Source organism: Trachypithecus francoisi, unplaced genomic scaffold, assembly GCF_009764315.1.
Source record: "Trachypithecus francoisi isolate TF-2019V2 unplaced genomic scaffold, Tfra_2.0 Lachesis_group13, whole genome shotgun sequence".
Lineage (NCBI taxonomy): Eukaryota > Metazoa > Chordata > Mammalia > Primates > Cercopithecidae > Trachypithecus > Trachypithecus francoisi.
The window spans coordinates 102,629,420-102,647,034 of record NW_022681458.1 but is presented as its reverse complement, the minus strand read 5'-3'; the positions used below and the strand labels follow the sequence as shown (position 1 = coordinate 102,647,034).

The 17,615-nt window shown below is 33.6% G+C and overlaps 1 protein-coding gene across 1 annotated transcript in view; it reads right to left on the bottom strand.

The window, feature by feature from the left end:
* LOC117095052 (low-density lipoprotein receptor-related protein 1B) overlaps positions 1–17,615 on the bottom strand; it is a 1,687,268-nt gene that overhangs the window by 197,101 nt on the left and 1,472,552 nt on the right. The window contains exons 36-37 of the mRNA XM_033231629.1: positions 13,784–13,918; positions 13,051–13,180 (exon numbers count right to left, since the gene is read on the bottom strand). Of these exons, the coding sequence (XP_033087520.1) occupies positions 13,051–13,180; positions 13,784–13,918 (265 nt within the window). The remainder of the gene's footprint in view (positions 1–13,050; positions 13,181–13,783; positions 13,919–17,615) is intronic.

Sequence of the window (17,615 nt, the reverse complement as noted above, 5' to 3'; positions counted from 1 at the left end):
AATAAAACAACATGTCATAAAATAAAATGTAGAAAAGTAGAATGTATATAATCCACGTATTTCACTCATTCATTCAAAAAATTCAATATTCATAGGACTCTACAGAAATCCATGCTTTTAGATAAATGTAATTCCTTCTTAATTCTTAATTTGAAGTTACATCTACTGAAGTTTTTATCCAACTATCAGACATCAGCAGTGAATAAAGTTTTAAAAATATGGCAAGCATTGATTTAAAAGCTGGGTGTACATTTCCTAATTATAAAAAATTATTATTAATAGGTATATTGCACCTATTTTTTAATAAGTGCAATTTTTATTTTTTTCTTTAAATTTTAATAGGTATATTGCACCTAGACAGTTAATATAGTACCTAATGGGTAGTTTCCCACCCCCCTCCCAAGTAGTCCACAGTGTCTCTTGTACCCATGTTTATATTCATGCGTGCTCAATGCTTAGCTCCCACTTATAAGTGAGAACACACAGTGTTTGCTTTTCTGTTCCTGTATCAGTTCATTTAGGTTTATGGCCTCCAGCTCCAGCCATGTTGCTGCAAAAGGGCTGTTTTCATTCTTTTTATTGCTTCATAGTATTCCATGGTATATATGTACATTTTCTTTTACCAATCTACCTTTGATGGGCACCTAGGTTGATTCCACATTTTTGCAATTGCGAAAAGCAGGGGGATGGATATATGAGTACATGCGTCTTTTTGGTATAATGATGCATTTTCCTTTGGGTATATACCCAGTAATGGTATTATTTGAATGGTAGCTTAGTTTTAAGTTCCTTGTAAAATCTTCAAACTGCTTTCCACAGTGTCTGAACTAATTTACATCCTCACCAACAGTGTACAAGCATTCCCTTTTTCCTGCAGCCTCATCAGCATATTTGAATAATATATGTGAATAGTCACATAAGAATCAGTGAGACTGCAAATAGAAAAATTAAAGACTTATATTTTGTTTATACTCACTGGAGTTATTTAAGTACAAATTGATACTTAACTAAATAAAAATATATGTATTATTTATCTACATTGTTAAATTTGTTTTAATAGCTGATATTTTTCTTGAAAATGCTGTATAAAATAAACATGCTAGAGTTTTACAGACAAACAAAAATGAGGTACGGCTACAATCTCAATTATATTAATACTGAAGAAAATTTCAATCATATTTACAAGCTTTATACATTAGAAAGGAAAAACTTTGTAGCATAAAATCCAACTAATATTTTATTGGTAAGATATTATTGAAGAAGGCATTTAAAAATCTACACTTTTATTAACGTCAAGATTTTTAAGACTTTAAGGTATGCTCTCATTGGATGAAAAATATTATTCCATATAAAATAACTAACTGGCAGATAAAATGTATTGCTGCACTTAACTTTTTAAGGAAAAATATGCATTAAAATGGCAGGTAATGTTATACTGTGAAGGAGGCACTGTGAGACCAGGACAGACATATGCTAACTCATCTAATCTGATTCTTATCATCTATTTTTAACATACTCCAAATTTCACATCAATAAAGAAATGTGTATATTAAACATTTTACTTAATCTACTTGCAAATGCACTAATAAAAATATTATTTTGAGTGAATAGACCAAATAAAGTATAAGTTGGTGCACAAATAAATGTGTTTATTGCTATTAAAAGTAATGGCAAAAAGCAAAATTACTTGTGTACCAACCAATCTACTTAGCCCTAATTCTCACAGCTGTAGTAATTATAATTAGGAAGTAAATGATCCACAGTCCACATGGCCAATAAGAGGGCAAGCCAAGACGCACACTCAGGCTTTACTAATCCAGGCCTAAATTGTCTTCCCTAGAATATGTTGTCTCACTAAATAAAAAGATAACACAGAAATATATAATGATATTATATCAAAAGGTATTTTTCTTTAGCTATAAGATGTGTAACAAGAAATCTCCATATTTAAAACCACAAAACAGGCCTGACACAGTGGCTTATGCCTGTAATACTAACACTTTGGGAGGCCGAGGCAGGCGAATCACTTGAGGTCAGGAATTTGAGACTAGCCTGGCCAACATGGTGAAACCTCTTCTCTACTAAAAATACAAAAGTTAGCCTAGCATGGTAGCACGTGCCTGTAGTCCCAGCTACCTGGGAGGCTGAGGCAGGAGAATCACTGGAACCCAGGAGTCAGAGTCTGCAGTGAGCCAAGATCACACCATTGCACTCCAGCATGGGTAACAGAGTGAGACTCGAAGGAAGGAAGGAAGGAAGGAAGGAAGGAAGGAAGGAAGGAAGGAAGGAAGGAAGGAAGGAAGGAAGGAGGGACGGAGGGAGGGAGGGAGGGAGGGAAGGAAGGAAGGGGAGAGAAAGAAAAGAGAAAAGAAAAGGAAGGAAGGAAGGAAGGAAGAAGGAAGGAAGGAAACACACAAAAAATAAATTATGAAAAAAGTCTTAGCATTGAGAAAGAAGTCTCTCTCCGTTTTTTTCCAAGTAATCCCTGTCTTTTAAATTTGTGATACTTTTATGCAAGAGGCTGAGATAAATTTTAAAAAAATGTATAAAATTATTCTAAGTAAAACTATTTTTTAATCCAGAATTTACATAATTTTTTTTTCTGTGAAAAACAGTAGTGATTAGATATACTTTCATTATATGTGAAGCCAAATCTTACTGTGTAGGAATCACTTTTAGAGTTAAATAATTTATCAACTGAATAAAAGTAAAAGGTTTTAAATCTATCAAAATTAAGCAAACATTTTATGTCAAGCAAATAATTTATTTGCTCCTTAAACTGAAATTGAAAGTAAAGAAATGAATAGAATTTGCACCTTGAGAATCTTTGGGGATTAGAAACCAAATGTAGAGAAAGAACCCTCTCTGAGCTCGTAAAACTGCATGAAGAGACCTGTAATTTAAGGTAACAATTTACATAGATGCACCTGAGATATCATTAATGAACAGAGATGCTTGGTATCTAAATGTGGTCTTCAGCAACAGGAAGAAATGAAAATATTTGTACCTGGTTTTTGAGACCCTACTGATATTAGCATTGAGTGATAAAATTACCATTGATTTTGAACCTATTTGAGTTCAAATTGTGCAGTTGTGAAATACGTCTTGACCACATGATGCAGACAAGAAAAATTGATTTTAGAGTGTCAACTGTGTACATGGAGCCCTACTAAAAATACTTTCTCAAATCCAGAAAATATTAAACTTGTCCAAATCAAATGCTATATTGTATAATTGAATTTTATGTAAATAATAAAGTAGTATTTGTTAAACTAAACTGAAAAGTTATTTGTTTAAAAAAGTTTGCACTTACAAATTTAAAAACATACAATTTTAAAAGGGACATTTAAATGTGGCTTTCAGAATTATAGAAATTTTATCAGAAACTGTCTTAATACAAATATCTGTATTGTCTTAACTAGACTCTAACAGTTTGGGGCAGGAAAACAGTGCAATGAACACATATCACTAGTGAATTTCCAACTAATCATTGACATTTGGATAATAGGTAAAAAGATCACATTTGGTAGCACTGGAGTGCCCCAAGACCTAGTAAACTCTTAATGGACCCCGAAAGTTAATTGTATGTATTTTTTGACAACTGTACAGTCTGACATCAGAATTAGTTTAGATTCAGGTATACACTTTTCCAAAAATAAACTTTTTTTTCCTGTCACAAGCAGTTATATTCAAGCTGAAAAAATACACATTCAAATTATTATAAATGCCCATGAATAAATTTGAGATAGCTAACATTGGTGACAAAGCTCTGATTTTTATGTGAGAAGGGTAATGGGGTGACAGAAAGAAAATAGTAAATAAGTCTATTTTTTTAAGAGAAACATTATTAAATTTTATCCTTATACTCTACATATACGAGCAGTTGTGAAAAGCAAGCGTAGTTGGAATTAATCATTTTATCTGGATTTAAAATTATCTTCTTTGACTGCTAAACTGTTTCCCTGGAGCTCAAATTTGAGTTACAATTTTTACAATAAATGTGCCGTTTCTTCCTACTTTTCTGCCTTCCCTAAGTGAGTATGATTTAGATCCTTTGTCACATATGATAAAGAAAACCTGAGATAACCAAAAAATGCTGGCACAAAAATGAAGATCAGGTAATTCTCTTATGTCAGCAGTTGGCCTTGGTCAAGAAGAGAATCGAGAATGTCATTGTGTCCTCTCCTAGCGTGGGGGTCAACAGTGGGTTATCCTATCTGCAAAAAGTAAGAGAAACAAAAAAGAAAGCAAAATAAAAACCCTACAGACAAACAATAGTAGCTAGCCTTTACATAAGCATAAGCTTTTAATTTGACAAAAGCTGCTTGTAATTTCCAACTTCTTAGCAGATGCACTAGAATCACTCAAAATTCATACAAACTGAATACTTTATAAATCAACATGTTCATAGCTACATCTTCAGATCATAAGTAAAATAAGATAATATTATAAAAGTTTGAACATATTCTATGAATAGATGGACATTTTTTATCCCCTGAGGAATGAAATGAAATGTAGAGTTTTCTCTTTTTCTCTAAGGCCTTATTCACATTTTCTTTTTCTTATGTGCAGTTTTGTTTGAGAAAGTATTACAGGCCTATTCCAAATCATTTTTCAAGTCTTAACTATGTTGCTATTGATTAAAGAATTCTGTAATATAAAAAGCACTCAGCCACAGGGAGCAGAATGCTGTGCTAAAAGGATGAAAATATAAACGCAGTCTACCCTTGGACACTACTGCACTTTGCAAATTTTTTGTTATTGTTGGTTTTGTGGTTATCAAACTTATTCTTGCACTGCACTCATGCACTCATCAACAAATATTTAATTAGATATCTATTATGTGCTAGGAGCTGATGATACAAAATAAATTAGATTTAGATACCCTCATGAAGTTCACTGTTCAATGGCACAGGTAAATGGGTAAATTAGTGTGAGAAACATGCTGATTAGAAATACTTAACATTTGCTAGTCTCTTTAAGTCATAAACGTAGGGGCTTGAACAATGATAATGTTGAAGTGTTGTGGTGAGAAAAGTTGTCTTTCCTGTAAACAACTTCCGAAATATTTCTTTTTTTTCTTTTAGGCCAAAATAAAGATATAGGCCATTTGAGTTGTTCTTTCTGTTTAAGCTTCAAAATTATTTAATTTATTTGTTAATTTGCCTCTTTCTTGGTCTGCTGTTCCTAAGTTTATCTTTGAACCTTTCTTGATTCACTACATTGTGATTTTGAGTAATTATATAGGACAATTATTATGTGTATGAATAGCACACACTGGAGAAGTGGAAATCATTCACAAACAAAAAATATGTATATATACACACATATATAATATTTCATAGCACATTAAACTTATACCGTGTTATAGTTAATTTTTCATTTTATATATGTATTTACACCCTGCTTCATTGCCCATCCTCTCAGTTAAGTACCTAACGTATACATGTACATATAATATTAGCTTGTTCACATTTATAATTTTCTTGAAGAGTTCATGTTTATGCACTTTTGTATATTCAATATATATTTGATATTTTCATATAACTATGAATTTACCAAATATTTAACATCTAGCTGCCCAGAGCTTATACTTCTAGAGCTCATGAGCTGACTTAGAATTATCAAAATATTACACAGAAGTTTTTAATTTGTTTCATGACTTGCAGCCTATCTTACCCAGCATCATTCCTATGGTAAATCAAATTTATTCCATTTCCTTTATATATGTGTTCCCTTGCTTTAAGATGCAAAATATATTCTAAGAGATGGTATCAAACTACACTACATTGTTGTTATCTTAACAGGTGTTAAGCTGTCAACCAAGACCTTTTATATATTGTTGAGCATACTAAAAATTATATACATAATCAAAGACCATTTGAAAATATGTACTTATAGAACAGCGAGATCCTATGTCAATTTGAATCTTTGCTATGGAAAGAAAAACTTTTCAGTACATTATTTATAGTTACAGAAATATAGGGCTAAATTAAGAGAGGCACCATATATCCTGGTGCTTAAAAGGAAATAAAACAAAATTACAGTATGTGTGTTTCAGTTAGAGATTACATACCATGGGAAGTTAACTAAAATTTTTAACATCATAATGGGTCTTCCTATACGTCTTTTTGTTGTTAGTATTAAATGACTTCTTAGCATGGAGAAAATTATTACATTTCAATTTTCACAAAGCAAGTAATACCAGAGGAGGAAGAGGAAGTGGAAGAGGAGGAGGAGGGGGAGGGGGAGGGAAAAGGAAGGGGGGAGGAGGAAGAAGAAGAACAGGAAAAGGAGGAGGAGGAGGAGTCAATGACAGATGAAAGAAACTGATTTTTTAAGCTAAACTAAACTCATACATAATTCCTATTTTGCATTTGGCTATATTTTAAAAGAGTTCAAGTCTCTATTGTTCAAAAACAGGATTCGTGCCCACTTTTCAAGGCATGTTTTTATTTTGAATTCAGCTAATTCACTCCATTGTGGTTGGCATTTTCCCTTGGCAATACCATCTGCCATGTTTTAGCTTCAAACAGAATATTAAAATACTGTACTTTATTCCTACGATATAAATGTTGACACTTAAATGTCTATGTAATATTACCTGGAAATCAATGTTTGAATAATTTTACAAGACTTCATTTTTAAATATTTTATTTTCTCTCTAAATTCAAGTCAATAAACATATGGAAAAAGTATAGGGAGATATATATCTCTAATATTTCCAAGCAATAATAAATACTTCCTGGAAATAAGTTTAACATTTAAATGAGTATATCTAGTATTAACTATAAATATGGAAAAAATGTATCCATGTGACATAAGTAATATTTTAAAAATGCTTTTAACAAGAAGTAAAAGTATATGGGAAAATAATATTTAAATATTGCTACATATGTCAAAGATTTCTTGTTTTGTGGACTCACATGCAATTCTCGTTTTGAGGTCTCAAAATTAAGAAATCAAGAATATTTACTGAGATCCTCCTGCTGAGTCAGTGCTGAGCTGGTAGTTGCAATGGAGAGAAATTACAAAAATCTAACAATCATCTGGAGCAAAGAAACGAGAAGACTTGTTGACAGATGGACATAGGTGATGAAAAAATACTAGAAAATCTAAAGTTTCAACCTCTTTTGTGATAACACAAAAAGAGATACCTTTTTTTTTTGAGACGGAGTCTCGCAGTCAGTCGCCCAGGCTGGAGTGCAGTGGCCCGGATCTCAGCTCACTGCAAGCTCCGCCTCCCGGGTTTACGCCATTCTCCTGCCTCAGCCTCCCGAGTAGCTGGGACTACAGGCGCCCGCCACCTCGCCCGGCTAGTTTTTTGTATTTTTTAGTAGAGACGGGGTTTCGCCGTGTTAGCCAGGATGGTCTCGATCTCCTGACCTCGCGATCCACCCGTCTCGGCCTCCCAAAGTGCTGGGATTACAGGCTTGAGCCACCGCGCCCGGCCAAGAAATACCATTTTTAAGAAAAGAAGGCAGTAGATGAGAGGTAGGAGGACATGTTAAGTTTCAGTGACAGATATTCAAATAAATAACTGTAAAGGATATCAGAAATATAAATAAAGGGGTGAAGATATTTTATTGCTATTTTGCATGTATTTATTATATTTTTACATTTCACTATATAAGCATGATTTACATTTTAAAAACATGGGATTAGATGGGTTTAAAAGATAAATATAATAACAGAGAGAATGGCACACAAAGCCTTAAATGAGAAGAAAGATAATAAAATATAATGCTCACAGGAGCTATGTAGAGCAGCCTCAGAGAAAACCAGAAAACACAGGGTCAGAGAAGGCTAAAGAAAAATAGGGGTTCTTGGATAGACTATCAATGTAGAAAACTGTCCTGGAGAAGGCAAATGGTATAAAACCTGCAATAATAATAATAATAATAATATCTGGATTTGGCTGCAAATAACTTTAGAAATTCCTGTAAAACAACAGAAGCTGAAACCCATTTTAGGAGTTAAACGATGAGACAATGGATATAGATCATGATTCTGAGAAGTTGAGAAGAAAACATGTGGAAAGTAATAACATTAGTAATGTGTTATCTAATGAGAGTGACCTGAGCCTATCTGAAAGCAAATCGGAAAGGCTTCATTGAAAGGAACGAGTTAAGGATGATAAAATAGAAGAGAATGGTTTTTGCATGAAATGTCTGAGGAGACATTTGTATCCAGAATAGAAGTAGAGAAGTCATTTTAAGGAAGAAAGAAACCTTTCTCTGAGGTTATACTCACTTAAACATTTACAGCAAGAATTCACATATTCTGTTTTCCCTGACTGCATTATCATCTCACAATTACACACCATTTATTTATTGCTTTACCACCGGCTGGCAGCTTTTTCATCTTCTCCTTCCACTGCTGACATTCTATGGAACTTAATGACGTGCGAACACCCAAGCTCATAGTACCTCGTCTCTATTGCTCCAGGGACCTCCCTAGCATCACCTTTGCTTAATGTATAGAGCTGTGTGGGTCACTCATGCCAGCTGGACCTTATCTCTCTACTCCTACCCTGGTCTACTCTTGACTTCCCACTATTCCACCACGAGCTTGCAGGCCTCACCACCTGATTGGTAACTCAAAGTTAACTCACTATAACTGCCAACTTTGATCTATAACCTTTTGTTCCTTTTGGTACATATTTTCTTTTTCTTTTCTTTACTACTTGTACATTGCCGAGCATTATTATTCAATGTCATATAAAATTCCTGGTTAGATTCTAGAAATCCATCCCAGCTAGTCTCATGTTGCTTGAAAATTCTTTGATTCATTATTGTGGGAAATACTGACTACAATAGCCTTGGCAAAACTTAACCTATTCACTTAAAGCTGATAACCTTAGAAATATAGACTATCTGCTGCGACTTTCTTCAATTTCATCAATTTAATCTCTAAAATACATTTGATCTCCACATTCTATCTCTTCTTTCACTCCATCTCTGAAGGGGAAAAGAACTAGCACCCACCTCATTTAATCCTCCCAATTAACTAAAAAGGATACAGGCATTTGAGACCAAGAAGTTTAGAAATGCCTCAAAGGCAAAGGTAAAAAGAATAGATGTCTAAGTGGGGACTCCAAACTGTAGTGGACACCATCAGTGCTCCATATAAACAGCCTCAGATGCTGTTTACCATTTCTGAGCTCTGAAATGACCTTTGTCGCTAACAGCTCACACAGACAACTTTCTTTGGGGGATTATCCTTGGGCCACTTGAATCTCTTCTCCCACAAGTACTGACAGTCAGAAATGTTGAGAGCATCTGTTTTCCCAGAGTGGCCCTTATCCACTGGCTGACTACTTGGGAGTCTGAATACCAAGTTCCATCACTGTGAGGTAAAGTTTAGACTCTAGAGTCCCTCCAGGAATCAGTCTGAGGCCAAGATTATGTTCAAAATTAAATATTTGCTTGATCTCTTTCTTCCCCTTTTCAACTGACTACGCTTCTTTCAGGTCCTGAGTTGACTTCCCATTCTAGAATCTCTTTCTGGGATACGCAATGTAAGATACAAATCTTGCCTCCCTGCTTTCTGTCTTGATTCCTCCTGCTCTGCCCTATTGTTTCTTCCTTGTCAAGGCTCCTCCTATGCTCCCTGAAATGTGTCTCCCCTTTACAATCATTTCCATCCTCTTTCTTCCAACTAGTTTATTTCCCCTTTGCCTATGAATGTGTGCAATATCCCCATATTAGGAAAAATCTTATACCTTACAATCTCCTCAACTTATCTTATATTTCTTCTCTTTCCCTTCATCACCCAGTTTCTATCAGTTTATTCTGTATCTGCTAGCTCCACTTTCTAATTATTCTTTTATCTACTCTTTATATTTGGCTTCTATCCTTACTCATAATCTGAAGCTGATAAAGATATGCAATACCATCCTCATTACGTGTTCTGTTCTCTGCTTTTTCTCTCTCCTGACCTCTTTATTGCTGGCACTGTTCCTTAAACTCTCTTCCCTTGACTTTTACAGTTCAGTAATTTGCAAAGACTCAAAATGGCTGTTTTTGTTTGTTTGTTTGTTGTTGTTGTTGTTCTTTTTCTCTCTCTCCTAGTCATTTTATCCCCTATCTGTAAGCATTCTTCATTTTTGGTACTAAACTTCTTTTTTGGGCACTCTTTCTTGGGTAACCTCATATACTATCACAGTTTATTACAGAGCCTGAACTCTGTTGGAATAAGTAAGAAATGACTTTATATTTATCCAACTACTGATTCCACGTATGCTCTACTGAGTATTTCCTCTCCAAACTTTGCTGTCTCAGAAAGATCCCATAACTTCCCAGCCAATTACCATTAAGTGAACAGTATCATGCAGTTAAGATTAATTTTAGAGCACATTCTCTTCCCTCTCTCCAAATTTGATCTGACTCCCTTTGGCATTGGGATTTGCAGTGAAAAAGTATGGAATATTTTTTTCATTTACTGCTACTTTCTCTTTATTTCAGCCTCCCTCTCACATATTTGTCTCTAGCGCTCTTCATTACTTGGCTTGAGGGCAGGAAAAGAACCCTTTTGTCTAACCCACAGGGATGGTAAATTACCATTCTTAAGGATTCTTTACGTTAAAGAATGTTACAACTTCAATAAACTCTCAGCACACCTCTGATCTTAGCTTCTATGTTTTGTTTGAGACCAAGGGAAGGTTGAGGTAAGAGGGTCCAGGACTGGTTTGGAGTTCACTTGGTAAACTGGAGAAGGCATGACCCCGACATTTTTTAAAAAATATATAGGGAGTCCTACCAACTATTATATGGACCCAAGTTTTCTTCCAGCCACATCACCTACTCTTCCCTATGTGTAACTCATGTACCTATACTCTTGGTGATGGTTTTTGCTTTGTCACTACCAAATATTTAATTATTCTATTTCTTCTTCATGCAATATATACCTATCCCATCTCAGAAACCTCCTTTCCCTTTCAACCTCCTCCATAAAACTTCTACTAGTCACTACGATTGCTGCTACCACCCTCATTTTTACTACCTGCTCTAATTATATGCTATCATTTTTGCATTCAATGCAAGATAATTTTATAGTGATCTTATGAAACTTATTACTTCAACATGACATTTGGATATGAGCTTTAAATTTGAGTTTGATCAATTAGTCTTTTATTGTGCCTGAAAATAAGTCTTTACAAAGTGATGCTATTCCTTTAACTGAAATGTGCACTTGTTTAAATTTTCAGTTTAAACAGAAAACTCACTGTGAATAGAGGCAGCATCTTATTCATACCAGCACACTTCACAGTGTCTACAAGTGTCTTTCATATGTACTAGTATGTTGTCAAGATGTATTGAACTGAAGGCTGAGGATGACATGGACAGATGCTGACATGTCCTGGCACACAGTGCCTAGCACTCAATAAATGTTCATTGAATAAATTGATAAAAACTAGAGTATATGAAGATTCTTTTGCCTAATGCTCTCAGTCAAGCTAGAGACAAGTAGGTATAGTCATATGCTAAGATGGATGTGGAGAGATAAGAGGTACTTAAGAAAAAGAAGCTCTGGAATATCAACTTAAGGGTCTACAATGGGTTTGAATAAAAAATGAAAGGAAATCCACAGATTGACATGTAGCAGCAAGAGGCTTGTTGAATTGAGCTGTATGAATCTATAAGAGGGCAGACACAAGGGGTTCTATACAATATAAATTGACTTATTGCAACTATGCAGCAAAGAAATTCTTTATTAGAAACAAACTAAACATCCATTTCCAGTGTGTCTATGGGATTGCATAGCTTTCAAACTATATTCCTTCTTGCCTTAGAATAATGATTCACAGTCAAGCAATTGGTCAAATTGTATCTTTTAAGGCTATAATAATTTATTACAACCAGGCACGGTGGCTCATGCCTGTAATCCCAACACTGTGATTGCACCACTGCACTCCAGCCTAGGCAATAGAATGCCAGTCTGTCTCAAAAACACATATAGCTACCAGGTAAATGAATAAATATTAGTACAAATAATGTATAAAATAAAAATACTAGGTGCTATGGGTCCATACAACAATCTAAACTATTTTCAAAGCCAAGTAAGGTCAAATAAAATTTAACAACATAAAAACAGAAGAAGAGCATTGCAGGTAAAAGGGAGAGGTTGGCAAAGGCTGGAAGTGGAATAGAATAAGAAATATGTTAAAAATTAAGAGAAGACAAACAGAGATTGAGAAAGGAAAAAGACAGTAACAGGAGTTTCAGGCTGAAAATTATTAGAGTCTGATTAAGAAGGATCATAACAGAGGCTTTGGACTTTACATATAAAGCAATAAAAATTCATTGAAAGACTTTAAATAAGCAGATGTATATTTTAAAAAAATCACTCTAGGCTTTGGTGAGTTTAGGAGACAGACTGCGATGTTATTGAGTATATAAGATAATATCAAATTTAATTAGGGTAAAGATAAAGATAGAGAGTGGTGGATTGATAATAGACTTATTTAGAAGAAAAACCAAGCCTAACTTGGTGGCAGATTCAATTTATTTCAGTTTTATACATGTACAGTTTTATATATGTACATTTCATCCTAATGAAAATGTCAAAACAGATAGTTATACTTATTTAGAACTCAAAACAAAAAAAAAAAAGAAGAAAAAAGGAGAAGAAAAAAATGTTTGAGATGAACATGTTTGACAACCATAGACATATAAATAAACATGGAAATTTTAGAAATATTGGAGAGCAAGGAGGGCTAGCAAACGGCTATTTTACTCATTCAATACATAATTGAATACCTAATTATGTAAACAATTCTAGGGAAGAGCTTTAAATTGAGAATCTAGAATCATGTTGGTGCCTTTATTTGGATTTACACACACATAAAAGAAATCTGTAATAAATGTGACTTCATCAAATATGCACTAAATTATATGAACAAAGTGAATATAAACATTTTTTCTGCTTAGGTAAGATATTCTTGATTTTGTCTCAGACATTACAGCTAAAAGTAATTAATTTTTTTTTTCAGCAAAACTTAGGAAACTCACTTAAAACTTGGAAGATATATGTAAATCTTAAAATTACCCTTTCTCTGGGTGCACAGCTATAGATCTTGGTTGATCCAGGCCTTGGGAAATAATTACATAACGGAAAGAACCATTGAGTCTTGCAACTTCAATTAAGTTGAAACCATGATCTGTCCAATATATGTTACCTAGGAGAAATAATAGAGGTGTTTATAATACAGTTTTGAGAAAAAAAAATGTACTTGTTATGACTAAAATTAAATTTCTGAGCATTCACATAACTACTAAAAAACTGTTTACTTCCTACATTCTTTTTAAAAGTGTTTCCTAAGCAGAAAGCTGTAAATAAACTAATATGCAAATACTTTCAAACGTAATCTCACACATCTCTGGTTTAAATCATATAATGATATATTTACATGGTAAAAAGAAGTTGAAACTTCTCCTACCTAAAGAAAAGACCTATTTTAACTTTCTACTGACTTCAAACAAAAGAGAACTTCTAACACTTTTGTTTACCTGCCTTATGGAGCTCTCAGGAGATTTGGGCAAAGTTAACACTACATAATCTACTTCTACATAAAAACCCTCATCCAAAGGCTCAAAAGCATTAGAAGGAGCGAAGCCAAAAGCAAAAGAAACTATTTACCCCTGTGGCTGGAAGTACAAAAAAAAAAAAAAAAGAAAGAAAGAAAAAACACTGTTACGAGTTAGAAAAGATTTTTTATGAAGCAGTTTGAGCCCCTAAAAAATAGGTGTGAAACAAAAAGATAAAAAGCCATGGATTATACCAGCAATCCAGTCAATAGCTATCCCTTCCACTCTTCCCAAGCCATTGGTAATGATATCTTCTTTCCAAGTCTGATCTCTTTTAGCGCGGCTAATTTTATTGAAGCCCATGTCTGTCCAGTAGATGGTATCATTTTCTATGGATAAGACACAGAAAAAAATATATATATACACACACTAGAAAAGGTATCAATGTAGGTGATAGGATCATATTGTAACTGTATCTTTTAGGATATCATCCTGGGTATGCTAGATTTTAAGTATTCTTCAGGATAATTTACTAATACAAATAGTTAAAAAAAAACATGAAAACATGAAAGAACCTATATTTCAGTCAAATGATTTTTGAAGTATTTTTTGAAAATTATGGAAATAATCTATTGCATTGTTTGCTGGTTTTTATTAATTTCTCTACTTATCTTAACTCAATAAATCCTTATCCTGCATGAATTTGCAACTTCGATTCCAAATCATGTTATTTTGGACCTCAATTTTTCTCTTCATGCTATACTTGTGTCTGAATCCTCTTTTAAAAATAATACTACTAGGGATAATCAACTCCACAAAACTTCAAAGTAGAGAGAGGACAGAAAGAAACATACAAGCATTTCAATTATATCAAGAGTGTTTTAAGCATAAGGCTACTCAGAATGCACAAAGTATTTAAAATGCCTTACAATCCAATTATTCCTTCTAAGGTATGAGTTTCTCAAATGTCAACTACAAGACCCTTACATTATTTTTCAAACTCTCTTTGTCCAGATGGGCTTAAGAATACTTGAAGAATTGTTCTACATGATCACAGAGTCTTTAAATAAGAGTACTTTTTGAATACTTGAATGAAAAATGTGTCTAAAGACTATAAATGAAATATATGTGCATGCATATGCATAAAAGGTGGTAATTATAGACCAACGATTTTAAACACAGCCACCAGAAAGACACTGGGGACAAATCATTAAATAATAAATTTGCCAGCAACTAAGTAAGTTTTTGTGTTGCGACCTACATGGCCATTTGAAGAACAAATCCTTTAAGACCAATAAAATTTCCCTCTGGCACACTGACAGACTATGGAAATAAAGAAAATGTAATTAGTATAATAAAGCCATTTATCAGCAAGCTTTGAGGCTCTGTTTCAAATGAAATATAGTCTTTACTTTTACCAGTTCAGGAAAAGAGTGCAAATAGTCCTTGTTCTCAACAATGGTTAAGTCAGACACATCAGAGATATCCTATCCAAATATATGTCTGGGAAGCAAGGATTTGTTTGATTTTCTCGTTTTGCAAAAGCATCAATTAACATTTTTTTCATTATTGAACCAGGGAATCAATCAACAGAAATAAGTCTTATTTTTGCATAAATATTAAGCATTGCATGTTGAGTCTAATCTTCTTCCCTAAACATTAGACCCGTATGTCCAACTGTCTCCTTTGTTTCTCTGCTTGTTTGTAGATAAGGAATTCTTGATGTACAATGGACAAATTCTGAATGAAACATGCTTCTCTTGAAGTCTTCAACCAGATAACTCCCCTTTCCATGGTGGTGTGATAGTTGGCACCTCCATCCTCTGTTTCTTAGACTAAAAACATCAGGATTGTCCTGATTATGTTTGCACATATACCACTTCCAATCAATCACCAGATACTCTCACATTTAATCCATTATCAAGTATTTTTGGTCACTTTTTCCTTCTTTCAAAACATATCCATGATCCAACCACCTCACACCATCTACTACTTACGTTGTAACCAAACCAATAACCACTATCACCTGAAGTCTTGCAACAGCCTTTTAATTGATTGCCTAGCTACCACTTTTGCTCCTGTACTTCCCTTTCCGTATGAGTCTTGCTTTGCCATTTAGAAAAGTATAGCTACAGATATACTTTTAAAATATAAATAAGTTAGAATGGAGACATTTCCACAAGAAAATATGTAAATAAGAATTTCTCTCCGCTGTTTCACACCAAACTCTCTAGTCACTTCACATCTCATTCAAGGTAAAATTAAGGTTCCTTCTCATGAGTTTCATGATCTATCAACTCCCTCCAACCCTCCCTCACCTGATTTCCTTCCACTCTTCCCCTCACTTACCCATCTCTAGTAACAGATCTTCCTGTTCCTAAAAGAAAATATTCTTCAGTGCAAGAGTCTTCATATAATATTTTTTTTGTCTTGAATGTTTTCCCCCAAGATATCTCAGCTGTCTTAGCTCAAATATCCCCTGCTTATTGAAACTTTCTTGAGTATTCTATAAAAATTATTCTTTTACCATGCTCTATTCCCTCTTATCAAAACATATTTTCCTCCATAACACTTATCATTATCAAATACATTATATATTTGTTGGTTGGTTTGTTGAGTTTCTCTTTTGTCTCACAGATTGTAATTTCTTTGAGGGCCGGGACTTTATTTCATTTGCTGCTTTATCCCTGGTTATCTGGAATACTTTCTGGCACATAATAAGCTCAACGTAAGCATTTAGTGAGTAATAAGGTAATGTGATATGCTGAATAAAGACTGGTTAGGAGGCAGATACAAAGAAAACACATCTCTTGCCATAAAAAATGCTTATTAGCTCATTAAGGAACAGAAGGTATGGACATGAAGAAATGGCTAACAACCAGAAATAGTGTAAGATGAGGAGCATGTGCAAGTATTTTTGCAGGAATTCAAAGAAGAAAATCAGGACAATCTTTGCAATAAAAAAAAAAAAAGGGCACCTCTTCATTTCATATTACTTTCTAATAGCTTTGTCAGTGCTGCAAAATTTTAATCAATATTAAATAAAAAATTTAATCATTATGTGATAAAGCATTCCTTTCCATATACACCATGACATCTTGAACATATCTTTGTCACATTGAACTGAAATTGCATTTTTGCATTTCTTCCTAGAACTAGACCATTAAATATTTCTTGGATAAGGACTACATCTGACCCAACTTTTCTCAATATGGTCACATACCCTATAGACACTTTGTAACACTGAGGCTATCTCTAAATGGTAAAGACCATGAGATCACAGCACTGGGAAACTAATACATTTTCTTATATTCTTTCTGTTAGGTACATTTGGGAAATTGATGAGTAAATTAATCATGTGATGATGCATTAAGGAGAACCAAGAGTATAGAAGAATTAAACCACACATTGGTGCCCAAATCCCTTTTCCTCATCAATTTTTTCACATATATGTTGTATACCCACAAAAACACACATTAGACCAAATGTTTGCTAAGATAGGAAAACATGTTTTCTAACATCTCAGAACATCTGCAAAATAAACACAAATTAGGTAAAGCATGATTTAATTAGGAAAAGAATCAAGTTGAAAGAGGATAACATTTTACAACAAACTGTAAAGATACAAAATGGAGATAGATGTAAAGATAGAAAGAGAAGATTTTCAGAAACGTGTCCTGATACTTATTTCCAAATATATTTCTTAACTTTAATTACCTCCATCCAATAGATACTTATAGAATTCTTAGTTTGTGCTAAGAATTATTGTAGGCATAAAATATGGTGGTGATCATAATAGGCACTATCCCGATAATCACTTGGTTTACATTCTAGAGTAAAATTAAAAATAAACTATCTTAAGACATATGGTAATTTGGTAATATATAATATAATCACATGATTGGAAAATAGAATTTGTAATTTAAGATAACAACAATTATAATTACCTCTCTACAGATATAATAAGACAAATATGAGTCTTTGAAGTCATTTTCAGGAATGACCATATAGGGAAATCATCAGCCAGCTATTGTGCATTACAATTATAATTAAAGTCAGAATTAAAGGGAAAACCATATATTGCCA